Here is a 19,235-nt window from a genome sequence, read left to right as displayed (position 1 = left end):
TATAGAGCGGAGAGCACTATGATAAAGGAAAAGGTACCCCCCCAAAAATAATTTTAGGTCCAAGAGGAGGGGGTAAAAAATTAACCAAAAGACAATAAAGTACCTCTGGCTGACCTACATTGCTTTCATATATAGCCTGAGGCTTATATCTCTCCCATCTCAGAACAATGACATTTTACCAAATCATTAAACAAAGACAAATTCTATTAAAAAACATTTATTATTTTTTCTATTTTTATCTTTTTTTAGAAGTGAAAATTCATTCATGAAATAGCTGAATGATTAAATCACGAGAAATTGAATAAATCATTTGAGTATTTCAACATAAGTGAGATTTCATTATAATCACAAACAATCCATCAAAAAAACCAAATCTATACATTTGAAAGATATCCTACCCCAACAGGCACGCTCCAAATCATACCATTCATTCATCTAAACACACCACAGAAAAAGTTAAAAAAGTAAAGTACAAATATTGACTAACATGGAAAACTCCAGTGTACAGAAACAAACTCTTCTTTCATTTGTTGTACAAATATCATATACTTTTATGCACAAATACTACTTTACACTTGTTTATTGCATAATTGAATGTGGACACCGCTTCTGTATTTTTTCATTATGTATCACTGGACATGTTTTCCAAGCAATGGTCGACGTACGTTTCGGCGGGACCAAAGAATCCTTTCCCCCGCCTTCCTCAGGACCAAAATTTAAATTTGTACTGTTATAATAATTTTTTTTTTAATTATTTGCGGAGCAGGAATATCTTGCAGGGCATATGTCCAAAAGAGAGACGTCGCTCTCCACAGTAGTTGGCTATACCCAAAGGTATGGTCTTCTTCTTAGTTATTCATAACTAATGAAGATATATATAAGGACCCAGTGGTTCACGGTGAAAGACTTCTCGTCATTTGTGCAATGAATATTATATAGTATATTGTTGCTCATAGCTTCAAAATCTATTTTAAACACTGGTCTTCACAATTGTCCATCGCTGTGAACTCACCCAAACTCTATTCATGACGGTCGTATATAATCTGCTGTCTTCACCAAACAACGAAAAAAGATGCTTGGTGACAGCACTCTTTTCTCACATATCTGTCACTGCAATTTGCATTAAATGGTTAAAGCCTGGGGTGTTTGGCAATTCACCTACTATCAATACTGACTGGCTAGAAAAGGGGGCTGATTAATCAAAGGATTTCACCCATTCTCTTTCTTTGAATGGCATTTAATTTGTGGTTGCGAAGGTGTTTTTGTCAGTGTTTATATGTTTGCATTGGTGAGAGTTATTTTCCTTTCGGTGGGGATTTATCAGTTATTATAGGTTTAAACCCAAAACAGGACAGCCTCGGTATTTGGTTTCTCTGGCTGCCAAGTCTTGGAAGTCCTGCATTAGGGATGCGCATCAAGACAGAGTTGGGGCGGCATCTTGGCATTGAGCTTACGCGTCAAACTCTCGTAATGCCCTTTCAAACTCATCCAGCTCTCGGTGTATAGAGCGGAGAGCACACCTCAATGCTTTGCTTTACAGCCCCCTTGATGAAGGCCTTAAAGGCGTCCCAGAGCGTAGAATAATGTTCAACTGAGCCGGTGTTTATACGGAAATACTCCGTGATTGACTCACAAACCTCAGCTCAAAATATGTCATCTAACAGTGCATTTGAAGGAAAGTGCCATGGGGCACAATGTAGCATAGACCCTGGAAGCTGCAAGTAATACCGGAGAGTGATCAGACAAAGTTCTGGGAAGATGCATATTATAAGCAAGTGCTAGCGCTAGCTTGGGAATTACATACCAGTGGTCAATGCGTGACCACGTGCCGTGCAGCGCAGAGAAGGTGATATAACCTTTTTCTGAGTGTCTTTAAGTTGCCAAGCGGCCTTAAGGAGGTTAGAATGCAGTAAGGGATGAACTCTTGCTGAGAGTGCGGCTTAGTGATAAATCCAGTGCCCGTGGTGTCTAATGCCGGGACCAATGTGATATTGAAGTCTCCCCCTACGAGTATCGTGTGGTTATGCATTCAGTCAAGGTGGGATGCGAGGCCCATGGAAAAGTCGGGGGAGTCTACAATAGGCGCATAAATATTCACTAGCGCAACAGGCAAATTGCCCAACATGCCATGGACCAGTAGGTGGCAGCCCTCTTTGTCAGCTGTGACCCCTCAGGTGACAAAGGGGATATACCTATGTAGCGCTATACATAGTCTTCTGGAGTATATGCTGTAATTAACAAGGAAGCAGTTTTTTCTGCAGGTACCTGCAAACCGACTAGGGACGCCAGGGGGACGGTGCATTTCCTGCAGGAACGCAATTTGGGCTCCATGTCTGGATAAATAGGATAGTACCTGGCGCCCCTTAAACAGGTTGGATAGTCTGCGCACATTCCATGTGATGTATTTATGTGGTATCTTTCCCGCTCCTGTAGGGCTTACTGGCATTTAACTAATTGTATATTTGCAACAATAATGCGAATGATAACCATGTCCAGGAAATGCACTCAATGTCTAAAGATTCCTTCCCAGGTGATACAATCAAGAGAATTTTCAGAAACAACCACATCGGGAAACTACCAATCTGCTCCCAGGGCATCAAATGATAATAAAAACAAAAAAGAAAGAAACACTTAGCAGTGAGTCATCCTAGGTGAGGGAGCAACACTCAGGGTGTGAAGCCTATGGACGAAAAATTAACATGGCGTATAAAGGTAGGCCAATGCATGTCTCAGTGTCAATCACCACCCACGGGAAGTGCCAGATCTCCATATTGGGCAAGTCGACTTTGCCGTCGTTTGCCCATCACCTCTGAGTGTGTCGCAGACAGAACCCGTCAACTGACAAAGCACGTCTGGGTCAGCTTTTATATGGGGTGATGGAGGACCAGTAGCTCCAATACCAGTAGATGAGTATGGGCCTAAGCGGTTTTGCTTGCAAAAAGGAATGGTTTCAGATGGGGTGTTGAAAATGTGCATTTTACCATGGTGCTGAACTTTTAGTCGGACAGGGTAGACCATGAAGTATTTCACGTTGGCTTTTGCCAGACAGCGATTCACATCGGTGAATTTATGGCATGCTTCCTGCACAATCGGTGTGAAGTCTGAAATAAAAGATAGGGTCATGCCCTGGTGCAGCACTGTGGATCTCTCCCTGGCGAGGTGCAATACCGTATCACGGTCTTGGTAGTTGAGGAGCTAGGTGATGATCCATCGGGCCAGTGCGCGCGGGCAAGGTGCGGGCCAAGGGTCCTGTGCGCCCTCTCAAGTGAAAATATGGGAGAGAACACATCCCTGCCAAATATATCTGCGAGTAGTGACTCCACGTATGAGCACGTGTCCCGTGTTGGTAGACTGTCACCCCAGAGATGCGGATGTTGTTCCTACGGGACCTGGCTTCCAAATCCTCTGCCTTCACAGCTGTAAGTTTCAGCATTTTCTCCAGTTTGTCTATGTGCTGGAATCAGCAGCATTAGTGTCTTTGAGATCTGATATGTGTTGCTCAGCAGAGGTAAGGCACGCCTTGTATCGCTATGCTCGTTCATGCATATTTTCTAGCTGCATCCAGTCTAGTGTCCACGGACTTAAAGCTAGCTCACAACTCAGCAAGGATTGCCGCTGTCCCCTCAGATGCATTGGGCCGGGTTCACCAGTGCTCAAGGCTGCTACCCGGGACTCATCCTCTCTTACCATGTTGAGGGGTTTTAGGTGCCTCAAAAGAGAGCGGGTGCTAACGTGGGTCAGAGCGCCCAATGCTGTACTATATGGTGAAGCCAGGCAAATGTGCGGGAAGTTGAGACCGCCCCAACCCCACTTCAGCTTCAGGGAGCTATGGATCTGGGCTGCCAGCAATGAGCAATGCCACACCAATGATTCAGCATTAGATGCAGAGAGGAGGTACTGCGCAGTGCCGCACTGGCTGTAAAACATGTATTTATGGAGGGGCATAGTGCCTCCACTTGTGCTGGAGTATGTGCCGACCAGCGCCAGGATTTCGGGCAGAGCCGCGGGCAATCCGCTCCAGATGTCACAAATGATGGGTCCACTCTGCTTTTGGGGGGGGAACACACCAGCACAAGGCGTCTTCCCCACAACAGGTCAGTCTTGTTCAGCATGGAGCATGTATGGGGGAGTCCGTGCAGCACCCCGCCCCCACAGGCACCAACACTGCATCAGATGGTAATGGAGACGAAGGGGGTGGGTGAGGCGAGAAGCAACTCACCGCCGATAGTAGCCGAGCAGATCAGATCAGCAGTGCAGGCTCCCTCAGTCAGGTCGCCTCCTCCACGCAGCCCACCTTCCAGATGATGCCCAGCCGCACAGGCCTTGATTTTGCGTATGTCGGCAAAAGTAGGGTCCCCCTTCTCGGGTTCACCTGCGACCCCTGTTGTGAGGCCTCCGAGGGCAGCGCCAGGCCGCAGCCTGCATCCAGTGTTCCCACAAGTTCAGCCAGCCCCACTGCCCCAAATAAGCTCCAAAGCAGCAGGCCGGCCATCAGCAGCACTTCGGCACTGCGAGGAACAGTAGATCATTTGTTTATGTGAAGATTGGCCCATATAATGGCGGCACCACACCGGAGCTTCAGGCTTGAGCAACCATGTTTGTCCTCATCCAAGCCATGTTCCCCCACTGTGTGGACTTTCTGATGGCACATTGGCTTTGCTGTGCCCTTTTAATAAATGCCTTGTCACTTTGAGTACATTCTGTCACTTCTTTAAGAACATTCTTTCACCTTCTGTGCATGCATACAGATTTTCCCCAGTGGGGAATTTCTGATGTTGTTTTAACTCTGCCTTGCTAATAAAGGCCTTGCCACATTCAGTGCCGTCTTCAAGTTGGACTTTTGAAGTTGTGTTAGCCTTCCATTTCTCATGAATGCATTGTCACATTGAATACATTGATATCGTTTCTCCCGTGTTAACATTCTGTCATATTACATGATGTTTTGTAATAACTCCTCAACACATTAATATGGTTTCTCCCTAGTATGGATTTGCTGATGCTGCATTAGCTTATTCTTCCTGGTGGAAGACTTTATTAAATTCTGTATGTGCACAAGATTTCTCTCCAAGTGGATATTCTGGTATCGCATCAGTATCTCTATTCGTTATAAATGCTTTGTGACATTCAGTACATTGATATGGTTTCTATCCTATGTGGACTTTTTGATGTTGCTTCAGCTGTTCATTTGTTATAAATGCTTTGTCACTCTGTACATTGATGTAGTTTCTCCCCATGTGTATTTTCTGATGTTGTTTTAGCACTCCATTTGTGATAAACGCTTTGTCACACTCTGCACATTTATACACTTTCTCTCCTGTGTGAACTTTCTGATGTTGTATTAAATTTCGCTTTTTTGTAAATCCCTTGACACATTCTGTACATTTATATGGTTTCTCCCCAGTGTGGACTTTTTGATGTTGCTTCAGCTTTCCATTTGTAATAAATGATTTGTCACATTCAGTGCAGTCATACGGTCTCTCCCCAGTGTGGACTTTCTGGTGTTGCTTCAGGTCTCCATTTGTTATAAATGCTTTGTCACACTCTGTACATTGATATGGTCTCTCCCCAGTGTGGACTTTTTGATGTTGCTTCAGCTTTCCATTTGTAATAAATGATTTGTCACATTCAGTGCAGTCATATGGTCTCTCCCCAGTGTGGACTCTCTCATGTAGTATTAACCTTTGTAGTGTAATAAAGGCCTTGCTGCATTCAGTGCATTCATACGGTTTCTCCCCAGTGTGGACTTTTTGATGTTTCTTTAGACTTCCATTTGTTATAAATCCCTTGACACATTCTGTACATTTAAATGGTTTCTCCCCAGTGTGGACTTTTTGATGTTGCTTCAGCTTTCCATTTGTAATAAATGATTTGTCACATTCAGTGCAGTCATATGGTCTCTCCCCACTGTGGACTCTCTCATGTAGTATTAACCTTTGTAGTGTAAAAAAGGCCTTGCTGCATTCAGTGCAGCCATACGGTTTCTCCCCAGTGTGGACTTTTTGATGTTGCTTCAGCTCTCCATGTGTAATAAATGATTTGTCACATTCAGTGCAGTCATACGGTCTCTCCCCAGTGTGGACTTTCTGGTGTCGCTTCAGCTCTCCATTTGTTATAAATGCTTTGTCACACTCTGTACATTGATATCGTTTCTCCCCAGTGTGGATTCTCTGATGTTGCTTCAACTCTCCATGTGTAATAAATGATTTGTCACATTCAGTGCAGTCATACGGTCTCTCCCCAGTGTGGATTCTCTGATGTCGCTTTAGCTGTCCATTTTCATTAAATGCTTTGTGACATTCTGTGCATTGATATGGTTTCTCTCCTGTGTAAATGTTCTGATGTCGTATTAATTTTTGCTTTATAGTAAATACCTTGACACATTCTGTACATTTATATGGTTTCTCCCCAGTGTGGACTTTTTGATGTTGCTTCAGGTCTCCATTTGTAATAAATGCCTTCTCACATTCAGTACATACATAAGATTTCTCTCCTGTGTGGATTTTTTTCTGATGCCGTTTTAGCTCATCCTTTGTTTTGAATGCTTGAAGACATTCAATACATAGATATGGTTTCTCTCCTGTGTGAACTTTGAGATTTCGTATTAAGTTTGGCTTTCTAGTAAATACCATGTCACATTCTGTACATTGATACGGTTTCTCCCCAGTGTGAACTCTCTGATGTTGCTTTAGCTCTCCATTTGAAATAAATGCTTTGTCACATTCTGTACATTGATACGGTTTCTCCCCAGTGTGAACTTTCTGGTGTCGCTTCAGCTGTTCATTTCTAATAAATGCCTTCTTACATTCTGTACATTGATACGGTTTCTCCCCAGTGTGGATGTTCTGGTGTGTCATTAGGTTTCCACTAGTAATAAATACCTTATTGCATTCTGTACATGTATATAGTTTCTCTCTAGTGTGAATTTGTTGATGCTGCTTTAGGTTTCCCTTCGTTCTGAACACTTTCTTACATTCTGTACATTTATATGGTTTCTCCTCTACATGGACACTCCGATGTTGCATTAGGTCTTTCATTGCAAAGAAAGTTTTTCCACAGTCAGTCCATTAAAATGGTTCTTCTGTATAAAGTTTAGGATGTCGCACTTGCTTCCTCTGCCCAGTAAATGTGTTGTCACATTCCAGATATTCATATGGTTTCTCTTCTGTGTGTTCTTTCAGGTACCAGGTTAGATATTCCTACAAAATGAGCACATCAGACTTGATTCAGTAGGTCAGTGTGTCATGTCATCTATGTCTATCAGCTGATGCTCAAGAGCCAAGTACAGACCTCATTGGGCAAGTAGAGTTTTCTGCTGTATAAAAAAAAAAGACTTTGGTGAGACACCAGCCTTCCAGGGAAGAGATTTTGAGGTATACTTTTTTTACATCACTTTCTTCACAGGCGATGTCCAATGCCTTTACCTTTTTCGCTTATTACTGCATTTATTTCACCTGTTAGATTATTAAAAAAAAAAAAAAAAAAAAAAAAAACACTGAATAAGCTTAAATGTAGAGTCCATCACAAACATCTATTGGCATTTAATGAGGCATTTAATTGTCCATATAGACAAGTGCGCTGAAGGAAGTCTAGATTACACATTCAATGTAAAGATGCAGTAGGCAGAGTAATGGGATACAATCCTTCTGTGATCCAGTTTTATCAAGAAGTGTGGACTCAAGGAAAAACAAAGACATTGGAGAAGGTTCCTTGTTCAGTTAGTGAGACAGTCTCCCCACAACACACTATAGTGCTAATTCCATAGTGACAAGATGCCGCTATTTTTATCCAGGGAATGCTTCCTATTATCACACAGCCTAACAAATAATATAAGATGCAGCCTTTTCCAGTGAATAGACCACGCAACACACAGTATCACAATAATGGCAGTAAACAAAAGCAACTGCTGCAAGGAGTCCTTTATACTATCAGAGAGCCCGGGATAGGACCCAGACAGGTAATCTGAAAATCTTCCACATAGTGTAACTCTAGAGATCCAAGTCTCTGACCAGATCTACACATGGAACTGGAGATATACAATCATTTTAAACGCACACTATCAAAATGAATATGTCTCACCTCTTATACGTTGTAGGCTTTCCCAATGTTGCATAACAATAGAAAAGATTTTTTTTAAAGTGCTACAAATTGGCTACTGTTGCCTCATTCTGTAAGCATACAAATTGTGCTCCACAAATGTGCACACCTGCAGAATGACATATGCACCATTTTCTGTTTGGACTGGTGTTAGCCAAGACCTTATTTTGAAAAAAAGTGCACATATAATATACTTACTTAAAGAGGCTTTCAGCCTTCCTTCCATTGGTAGGTTTTTGTGCCATTCACATTTTGCTTCCACCCACTACAGAATACAGCATGGGGCAGTGGGTCTGCTTACTGGAACCACTGGCTAACTTCACTTTGAGTTACAGCATTCTACTCTTTCACAAGAAGGTATTTTTCTTTAGTGCCAATTTTTTTGTTTATTAATAATAATAAGTAGAATCTTCTAAAGAGCACAGCTACCTGGGGAAGGGTTTCCCAGCACTGCTTAATAATTGCGTTAGCTTTGCCCACGTTTTTACATTTTCATGTGAAAGCAGGATGCTTTCTAGCAGCTCTTCACAGGACAGGGCACATTCCAGTTTCATCAGTTCCTGCCTCCAACTATTTGACTTATTGCGGCATTCAATACAGTATACCATCCAGGGACTAGAGACACTTAAGGACTGCACTGGCATCAATGGTTTCCTGAGATGGGCCACGTCCTATCTGCAACATAGTTCTCAACAAATACAAATCCACAGCGGTCTCTCAAAGCCTGCACTAGTTTCACATGGAGTACCTCAAGGTTCAATCCTCTCTTTAGATCCATTTAATCTCCTCATGGAACCCCTCCCAGTTATTCTGACCCAAGCTGGAGCCAGCTATCACCTATATGCTGATGTCACACAACTCTACTACAAAATAACATCACCTGGAGACATCAGGCATTTGAATGTCACACACTTAATAAAATACAAACCTGGTTAAACACCAATTACCAATGCTGAACCCTAGCAAGACTGAACTACTACTCCTCTCCCCTAAAAACAAACCTTTACCAATCCAAGAATGGCTAAAGAATTTGGACACACTAAACTGTTCTCTCTCTTTAAAAATCCGTCAATGAAGGAGCACATCAACAACTTAGTCGCTAAACACTAAAAGACCTTAGGAAAACCAAACTGTTTATTCCCCCTGACGACCTTAAGACAGTGAGACCCTCCAGGATTTTGTGATTTACAAAATAATCGCGAAATCTGCACTTTTGTAAAAGGTTGCGCTTTTTACAAAAAAGTGCCCGCGAAATCAGGGCTTGGCAGCTGGGTGGCAGAAAGCTGCATGTTCTCCTTTTAGTGACTCTTATGCTCTGTCTCATAAGGCGATAAACCTTGTAGAAAAAATTAAAGGAATGGTCATAGGGACAAGCAACGCAAGCGCCATCTTTAGAGAAACCAAATGAAAAAGGAGCAGGTGGTGGACTGCAACTGCTCGTGGTGTTTAGATACATTTAAAGTATTGCAGCTTTGCCAACTTGTTTTATTTTTTTATTTTTACACAACTTCACTGGCATAAGGAGTGCTTTTTGTGCAAAAAAAAAAAAAAAAAAGAGAATTCTCATGTGAATTCTTCATTTCAGAAGAATATCCTTTGCTTAAAATGGTTTTAATAATATAAATGTGTTTGCTGTTTCTTGTTATAATTCTGGCGTTTATGGAACTTTTCACTCATATTTTTCCACAAAGAGCTGAAGAACGTTCTCCAGCTTTGTACACACACACATTCCATTTCCACTGCCCCTAAAGTCTGATTTTGTCAGTGCTCGTCCATTTTGTATCCCTGGCTCTCGTTTTAAACAGCATCTAACACCCTACACCTCACCAGGGTTGTGGCACAGTTCACTTTAAAACAAACCCTCTCAATTTGCATCAGATAAAGAAAAGTAAACACCATTGCTATGTTAAAAGAATAAGGGGCAATTTGTCAGAACCCCCTGACCTTTTGTCGAAGATAAAGGCCAAGTTAAGGGGCCATCAGGCGGCTCCTTTTGATCGAGTATCCTGACTGGACTTGGCCTGGGTACTTCACTTAAACAAATACAAGGGAGGTGAAGCAAAAGCACACAGCTTGTTATCTCTTCACAGGTGCTTAAGAGATGCATGCTTTTGACTTTGTTTAGTCCCTTTATGTGAGTGCACGCACTGTAAGAATGTCAGGTGTGTGTGTTTGTCCAAGTGTTTACAAAAAGAATAGTTTAAATAGTACTATTTTATTTCTTTTATAGCGCTTCTCATTCCAATGCAGGGTGTCGGAGCGCTTTACATAACTTAAACATTAGACCTTGATAAATCATGTAAATGAGCAAATCAACGTATATGATGTGTTACATGAGTCAGTGAGGGTTATAAGGTGTAGGGGGGTCACATGTCCTTCACAGCTCACTCTGCTATATTAGAAGGATTATAATTTATGAACTGCAATGAACAAAAGGATCTCTGTGTTCAAAGCAGTAACTTACTTACCTAGATACATAAAATAAAAATCTCTCATCCGCATGTTATGTGATGTGCTTTGCAGGAGACACATTAACCTTCTATACTACTTTGATGCAGATCTGGGACTACACAAAACACAGATCTCTCTAACAAATGCTTTAACTTCCAAAGTTAATTCACCGCTATTATTATTACTCCCCGTGATGTACTGGGCACCTCTGTAGCAGATGTCTTAACCCCATAAAATATTTTTTAAAAATCAGACTTTGCAACCAATTAAGCAGAATAGATTTAATGCCATGCTACTCCTTATTGCCAATTTCTTTGCGGCAAGTCTTTAAAAAAAAAATTATTAGTTGAGCAGGGGTGTGGAATTGTTTAAAAAAAAAAAAGTCTACTTGTCTAAGGGACAGAATTTTACAGAAATCTACTTGTCCTGCAAAGAAATCTACTTGCCTTACCTCTTCACTAAATCAATAAGATGAACAGGCAAAAGTGTATATTAGGTTTTAGACAATGCATTTTAGAAATGCAAGCACTCGATACATTGAAGCTGCCATATGGGAGAACAGTTTCAAGAAAGAGGTTGCATATTCAAATCAGAAATCATCAGTATAATGTACACTGTGGTAATGTTTAAGTCAGTATTACATATTTACAGGGTAAAATTTTTGCAAAAGCTATTTACAAAGAATATAAAACGCAGTGACATATCGGCTAGAACCAAGCTGCTACCCGAAAAGCATTTGAGATCTAGGCAATAGTCAGGGGTGGATAGGAATGCGATCTGTGATTGTGTCTAGCTTGGAGTGTCCTGCGCAGGAAAGCATGACTTTTTTAGCTGTCCTGGGACGGGTAGGAGACAATTCCTTTTTTACTAAGGGACGGGTCTTCAGATTTCAGTCCCACTTAGATCAAAGCATCATCTCTGAAAGTGTGTAAGGTTTTCATTTGGATGACTCAATCTGTGACATTGTGATACATAACGGCAAGTTTGGGGTGGGTGGGTGGGTGGGGGGGGTCACACTTAGACCTATCCTGTAGAAATCTTGCCAACATTACACAGGCAGCCCTAGAAGCATTATTAGGGAATGAAGTGCCCTTCGGAGCATGTGCAATACTCAATAAACTCAATAATCCTGAATCCTTACTGCACCAGAGACTTCTATCTAAAGATCCTAAAGAAATAGTCTGCAGCAGCTTGAAAGGAACATCCTATAGTTGGCATTTTGTGATTTCTGATATAAAGCACACAGCATAAGAACAATTTCACTTGTTCTGCTGCATCTCCAGAGAGGTTTGTAACATTAGCTCTTTCTGAGTTTCTTAGCTTCTATAGGACTTTCTACATTTAGTGTATTCACTTGCTTTACACAGGATTACTTTTTTTTCTGCAGAGATTTATATAGCGCAAACTTGACCCGAATCCAATCAGGTATCAGAGCGCTTTACATAGCACCAGCTAAGTTACATGAGGACACACATTCATTTTTTTGACAGCCACAAGTCATGCTGCTGTGAAGCAACAGAGGGCCTCACCAACCTATCTACTCTAAGCAGGATTTATTTGGACACATTTACATTACTATGTTCGCTTTACTCTGTGCACTTTTAAAAAGCCCATTTCAATGCACCGCATAAACACACTATCCAGCCATACGTGCACCCTTATTTATTTACCCCTCCCGGTACATTTGAAGTAACCATTCCTCAAACCTGCCTTATCTTAGTGTGCAGTGCACCAGGCTCTTGTAGGAATGTGGCTTATCAGCTTCCAAATGAGGGTACTGAGCCTCTAACCCAGACTCACCACCACTTAGCCACATTGTGTGATCCTGGCAAGTGCTTTATTTTTCTGGTCCTCCATTTCCTAATGTTGCAAGATTAGTAGTGCTTAAAGGTTAACTCATTTTAATAAGAGCTACCTAAAACAACAGTAAGTTGCAAAACAGCACAGGAGCACGGTTATTAACCCCAACTTTAATAGTGTTTGCAGGGGGTAGTAGGGACAAGAAAAGCTTTCAGAGACTTCCGTGTGATTGTTGTAAATTAGGTAAAATGTGGGATATTGAAATGCCTGCGGGCACGCCTGTTGCCAGTCAGACCAGAGCTATAGACAGGGCCACTGGAATTATGTGGCAAAAGAGGACATAATTATGTGGCAGGGTTTAGTAAATTATGCAGGAAGAAAAAGCTAATTTATGTCACATAATGCGGCACATTTTGTAATAGTATTAGTTCATTATTTCATCATTTTTAAACTTGGTAACACCCTGTGGGCATTGTTTGCAACTCATTAGTATAGGTTGAACATCCAAATACAGCAATAAGCAACAGAAAGGTGACCAGTCCAGCTTTGCAAAGAGGCTTCCACTGGGCAGCAAAACGCATTGTCGCATTTTAAATAACTTTTTTAACTGTTTGAGCTAGAAACAAATTTGTTTGTTAAAATCTGGGTATTATGCAGCAGATGATGGATTATGTGGCAAATGCGGCAAATCTATAATTATGTGAAAATCGCCACAGAAGTTTAATCCCATAATTCCAGTGGCCCTGGCTATAGTCTCTGTGACGGCGTGAGGTCGCATCACGTAGCAGATGTTAATGGATGGCTTTTGTCCAGAGTTAAAGAAATCACCCTCAGTCTAGCGCCCCAGTGCTGCTTTTAATTCATGCTTGGCGCTGCACAAAACAGCATATAATGCTTCTCATAGTTTCAAGTGCAAGATTTTGGTGACATTGTATCACAGACAGTAAGGCTTAGGTTTTTAGTTTGTGGTAAATATATCACTGCAATCGTGCCTTCTGGCAAACTCCGACTTGCCCCTTCTGTTTTCTTTTTCTGGCCTCTGATTCCTGGGCGCTTGTGAAGGAATAAATGCAGAGCCATAGGGGGAAGAAAAGAGCAAGCATTGTGTGAAGGGAGGGGCCCAAGAATTGAATGACAGTACTTTACTGCAAGCGGATGCGCTGGGAGGAGAGCGATCTAGGTTAAGCATGAGAGGCCCAAGGGTGGAGCCAAGAAAGGGCAGTATCAGAAGGGTGAATAAAGTTAAAGTCTGGTAAAAGCAAGATGCAGAGAAGCCAGTCTCCTACCTGCCACTGCTGGGAGTGTTCTTGAGCTGTAAAAGCTCCATGTCCGCCCCGTGATCCAAGGGAATACTACAGACCATTCGCTCTTGAATGTGCGTGTTTGGAAAATTCCGAGCTACACAAAGTTCATGCTGTGCTTTTACTTTGTGAACACACTGCACTTAATTGAAAAAGGTCTCAGATCGTTTGTGTAGTTACGTGGTTAACCCGCACGCAAAGAGAGCTCGAATTCTTAAACTCCATGTGCACACTCGTCACTGTGATTTCCTGTGTTTTAGATCCAAAAGCTGTATACAATGTACTATAAGCGGTAAAGAATCACTGCCTGCATCACAACTCACAATTTACTACAGTCGGTAACTGTGGTGAGCAGAGCCATTTATCACTAATTTCACCTGACTTCGCTTAACTGTCCAGGCGGGCTCCATAATCGAAAACAGGCTCCTCTGCATCCTGCTGTAAATTGTGTCGTGTGCATGGGTTACATGATTACACTGTGGACAACACACACTGCCAATTTGAAGAGGTCTCAGTTTAACATAATTAAAACAGTAATTAAAACGTCTTGTACTTGCAATAAATCTTAATGTCTTGGGCGCTACGAATTACCCACCCCTGGTGGAGGCCCATATTTTGCGTTGGGATTGCACCACTTTTATTGGCACACGCCCAAAGCAAAAACTGATTTGTTAAATCTCATAATGAGCTTAAATGCACTCATGATATACCTGATAAACATATGTGTGAGGTCTTCATATCGGATGTCACTTCCAGAGAGATCACTTCCTGTGATCCAATGTGCAAGGCAACGCGTTGTGTCGTCACGTGCTACGGTGGCACGCATCATGATGTCACTTGCAAACTACCTAACTTGGTTAGTCCCCCCCACTTATTTTTTTAGGACTTGTGCCCTGCAGGATGGGGTGGTGGTAGGTGGAAGGTAGGGAGGAGGGGGGGGGGGGGGTCAGTCAGTATAATCACCTGTGCAATTTGTTGTTTATTGCGCAGTTTTAGTTGCATAAGCAGCCGGGAGAGAATCAAATTACAGGAAACCATGATGTAGGCTTGTAAGCAGGGTCGGTGGCGGGAGAGTGGAAGAGTTGATGCCAATGGTCACAGTAGGGGTGCCTGCACCCTGTTCTGGGGAGAGAGTAGGCGGGAAGCTGCGTTGGGCACCAACACATCCCCTCTCTTCTTGTTTCAGGACCCAGTTGGGGTGCATTTAGGCTTGCAAGAGTGTCTTAAACTCTCAAGGGCACGCCACTTTAAAAGTAGAAAGTTATGACTAGCCCTGGGATCTTTATTTCCCTCAGGGCATCTTGCTGCTGCAGAAGTCATAGTCCAGCAAGTTCTCTGATTGGCTGTCAGCAACATGAAAAAAATGTTGCTGCCAGCCATTACAGGACTCAGGGACTTAGCATGGCAAACAAATACTCAGACACTTTAAACATGCCTATTTGAAAGTGGGATACTCTGCTAAAAGAGTTTCCATTAAGACTGAAAAGGAATGATTATGAGTAAAATAAAGTGCTGCAATAATGCTGCTAAATTTCAAATTTTGTGCCACACAGTTTGCAAATCTATGCTGCAATATCCTGGGGGAGCTGGACAGCTGTGCACTCACTAGTCCTCTCGAAACTTGACTATGGTAACACCATCACCACGGAACTTCAAAAAGCCACCTTGCACCCCTAAGAACAATTCTCAATGCGTCTGCCAGGCTCATCACATGAATTAAACGGTTCAACCACATCTCACCAGCACTCATGAGTCTCAATTGGCTTCCCATAAAAGGAAGATGCATCTTTATGACAACTTGTGTCACCCACAAAGCCCTTCATACGAAGAACCCGTAACACGCAGAAACCAAACTATCGAGAGCAGGAAGATGTCTGGCACTGAAAATGTCTTTGCTTGACAAGTAAAGAGCTTTGATACTTGTGTCTAGCAAGTTCTATATAGAACTCGTAAATAAATAATGCAGGAATAAAATGATGTTGTAAATTTCTTTTGGAGCTGCCTTCGTTTATCTGATTGCAGCTATATCAGAGTATACCAAAAGATGGCCACCTGAAACTATTCTTTATAAAGTAATTCACTTTTTAGAATGCACACAATGAAATGCATTTATACCTGCACTCCTGAATGTATTGAGGACTACAGCTATGCTTGTTAACTTTGTCTGGATGTCCTGCTTGTATGTCTTTTTAGTTTGCTTTTAGTGCTCGTTTGTCGTGCTTATATAGATGTTTAACTATCATATTACTAATTCAAACTGTGCTGTGCCATCTGTCTTTTCAATCCTATCTATCTACCTCTGTGTGTGTTGAATCGCCTATCCACTTGTTTGTCTATAGATATATCTACCCGCCTATCTATCAACCTATTTATCTACTGTCCCTCTATCTACCCGTCTGACTCACTAGCTATGTGACTTCTAGCTCTGTAACTCCATCAGTCTTTTTAACTTGTGTCTGTCTTTGCAAATATATCATTCTATCTATCAATGTTTCTAGCTTTTCAAGTGTATCTATCTCTCTCTGCACTTTATCTCTATCAATCGGACTAGCCAAGCCGCTCTGTTTTGCAAGCCTCTCTATTTATCTATTTGCAATAAAGATTTACAAAAATAAAAGCATTGGCAAAGGCAAGAGACTGACAGCTAACACCAGATCAACTGGCTTTTTTAGGTTGGGTGTTACTTTGACCTTTTGAATTTACCAAATGTATGTGTAAAACATAGTTACTTATAGTAGCTTTCAGTTAAACTTCATCTATAAGCCTGTAATTTCATTCACATTGTAATATTTTTTTTCCTTTACTTGAAATGCTGAACATTTTCAAACATTCGCCATAGTCACAGATCTGGGTAGATCCATTGTTTTGTTGCTCACCAGTCCATTCCAGTTTGGAACCAGCCATATGCAAATCATTCTTGACCCTGATCCTTTTGTGAACAGTCCAACCCGAACTGCCAAGCCAGGTCCCAACTGGGTTGGAAACAAGTATCCTGGGACTGGTTTAGGGGTATCACCCATGGTCAGCCAGGCTGGCTTGAAACTAGTGGTGTGGCAAGCACCAGACCCAGATCTGGGCATAACTCTCCCTCTTATCGTGAAATTGCAACACAAAAAGATGATGGACGAAATGCGGAACATTATTACCCTAAAACAGTAATTTGTTTTCAATATAGGTCCTTGATACCAGATTGTTCTTGCGCAACTGCTCCTGTTGCACAAATAGAAAGTGACATAAGTGTGTGTGCAAAAAGTAGGGATGGGAGAAAGATGCCTCCTAAAGTGTTTTACAATCTTACAGATGAGGATTTATTACTTCAAAAGAACACATTGGCGTAGTTTCGAGGTGATAACGCAAGTAGGTCAAATCTATTTTAATTAAAATTTGCTCCTTGGCAGAGGTAGCATGACCTGGGTTGTAGTGGTATTAATTAAATATGCAGCTGTATTTTATTGCCATACAACACATTATTATTGTATATTAAACGTATTTTTGGCATAAGGTGTTACTACACATAGTACATATAAATGTAATTAAGGTGCGCTAAGTAATGTTGTACAGGCTAGGGCTGGAAAAGTAATAAAAAGCAAGAGGCCTGTTTGTATTGCTTATGTGATTTGTTGACTGAAGGGCAGGGCCTAAAAGAGTACATATTTTTAATTGTGGTTGGTGGTTAAGCGGCATGAAGGATGGAGTGCAATTGTTGCTAGAGCATGTGGTAAGGTGTAAGTAGGCACAGTGTTGGGCAAAGTGTTAAACGAACCTAAAGGCAGATTTTGAAGCTTTGAAGTCATATACAACACCCAACTCATCCTTTTGCTTTCAGAAGACCCATCCACCACCAGAGCCAACTTCCACAACTGTCTGAAGCTCAACACTGAGACAAAGGAAGTCCTCAACTTTGGGAGCAACATCTCGCCATTGAACAGCACATGGTGGCCTGCTGAACAGCAAGCCGTCGATGAAGAAACAGGTAAACAAAGTCTCAGCTGCCAGCTTCTACACCCTATGCATGCTCCGCAAGATCTTCAGGTGGCTCCCAGTCAACACTAGAAGGACTGTCACGCAGGCCCTCGTCACCAGCAGGCTGGACTACGGGAACACACTACACAGGAACCACTGCATGCCCCCTGAAGAGACTACAGACCACACAAAACTCAGCGGCAAGCCTCATACTTAACCTTCCCAGACAGACAGATAGCACCCCACACCTCAAGAAGCAAGACGGATTCCGGACCTGAAATGACGCCAGTTCAAGATGTTGATCCAAGCATACAAACAAACACATGACCTTCCACCAACAATCCTCCTCCATCTCCCTTGCAGACTGCCCCCAGATTTGCAGAAGCAACAGCGGAGGAATCTCCTTCTCACACCTGGAGGCCAAAGCTTGGAACAACCTTCCCATACACCTCGGTGCTTCCCTATCTCTACAGGAATTCAGGAAAGGACTCACGACCTGGCTGTTCGAATGAACAATCACCACGAACCAGCTAGCTACTAAAGCGGCTGGAGACCCTCACGGGTGATTTGCCGTGTTCTCTAAATCCCTGACTGATTGAGTGGCAATACCCCTGTCACGTGGGCAAACCCACTACCGGAGGAAAGCAAGTACCAGAACACAAAGATACATATGACTGTTAAAAGTGTGTTAAACAAACATCACATCATAATATCAAATCCACCATAAGATGACACCACACCCAATAGCACACTATAACAGAAACTAATATTTATATCACAAGGGTGACAGGCTTACACAACCCTGCTGGGGTCGAAGACTGAGGGCCTGATCAAGAGTGGGCCCTTTAAGGGGCAATAGTTATTGCACCTGATAAAATCAGGGACCAAAGTGAATGTAGGGATGAAAGATTAGGATAGAACATGCAATGGGGAGGTGGAGACCATCAGCATTGGCCTAGTCTGTGCTGCGGCGATGCTCCATATAAAGCCCATTACTTGTGGGGAGATGGACCATATTAAGAGTTTAGGATTAGAGTGCGGCTGTTGGCAGAAGTCATCTGAGTGGCCTGTGTGAAACTGGGAAGTGATCCCAAACAGGTTTGGTCTCGACTTCTTCAGGGCCCAGACCCCAGCAAAATCTTCTCTTTCAATCGCACTCCCCCTCTGTTCCCATGGAAGTAACATCCTACTAATAAAGGCTACTGGTTGGTCTAGGCCCTCCTCATTAAGAGCTGAAGACACAGCATCAACATTTAATTTAAAATGGAACACAGAAAAAGATACCCAAGTAGTGGCTGAGCTGCACAATATGAAATAATAAAACCTGTGATCAATAGTGTCTGCAGTGCTCGCAAACTGTAGAATACTCGGCAAATATTTTATTTTGCGAAGTTTCCTTTTCCATAACCATTATTATATACGAGAGTACCTTCAAATACATTAGTTCAAGATGTGCGCTGCAGGAAAAAAACCTCGGGTTTGATTTAATATGCTATAATGAGAGGCAGAGGTCAAAAGTCAGTTTGTAGGACCTAAAAATAGCTCGTCCTCATTTAATCTGGCTCGCAAATGTGCGCGGGAGAGTTGATTTTTCACTCAGGTCTCCCTTTGTTGCCACGCCAACCC

The 19,235-nt window shown here is 42.2% G+C and overlaps 1 protein-coding gene across 2 annotated transcripts in view; it reads right to left on the bottom strand.

The window, feature by feature from the left end:
• Positions 1 to 201: 201 nt before the first annotated feature.
• Positions 202 to 19,235, bottom strand: part of LOC146822331 (uncharacterized) — a 35,118-nt gene continuing 16,084 nt past the window's right edge. Inside the window, exons 2-3 of one of the 2 annotated variants that reach the window (XM_085613411.1) lie at positions 7,422 to 7,451; positions 202 to 7,312 (exon numbers count right to left, since the gene is read on the bottom strand). In XM_085613411.1, coding sequence (XP_085469537.1) covers positions 5,145 to 7,034 — 1,890 coding nt within the window. In that variant the 5' untranslated portion in view covers positions 7,035 to 7,312; positions 7,422 to 7,451 and the 3' untranslated portion in view covers positions 202 to 5,144. Of the gene's footprint in view, positions 7,452 to 19,235 lie in introns of both variants that reach the window. The other variant, XM_085613410.1, reaches the window with a different exon arrangement.

Source organism: Triturus cristatus, chromosome 6, assembly GCF_964204655.1.
Source record: "Triturus cristatus chromosome 6, aTriCri1.1, whole genome shotgun sequence".
NCBI classification, from domain to species: Eukaryota; Metazoa; Chordata; class Amphibia; order Caudata; family Salamandridae; genus Triturus; species Triturus cristatus.
This window is presented reverse-complemented; position numbering and strand designations above follow the sequence as displayed.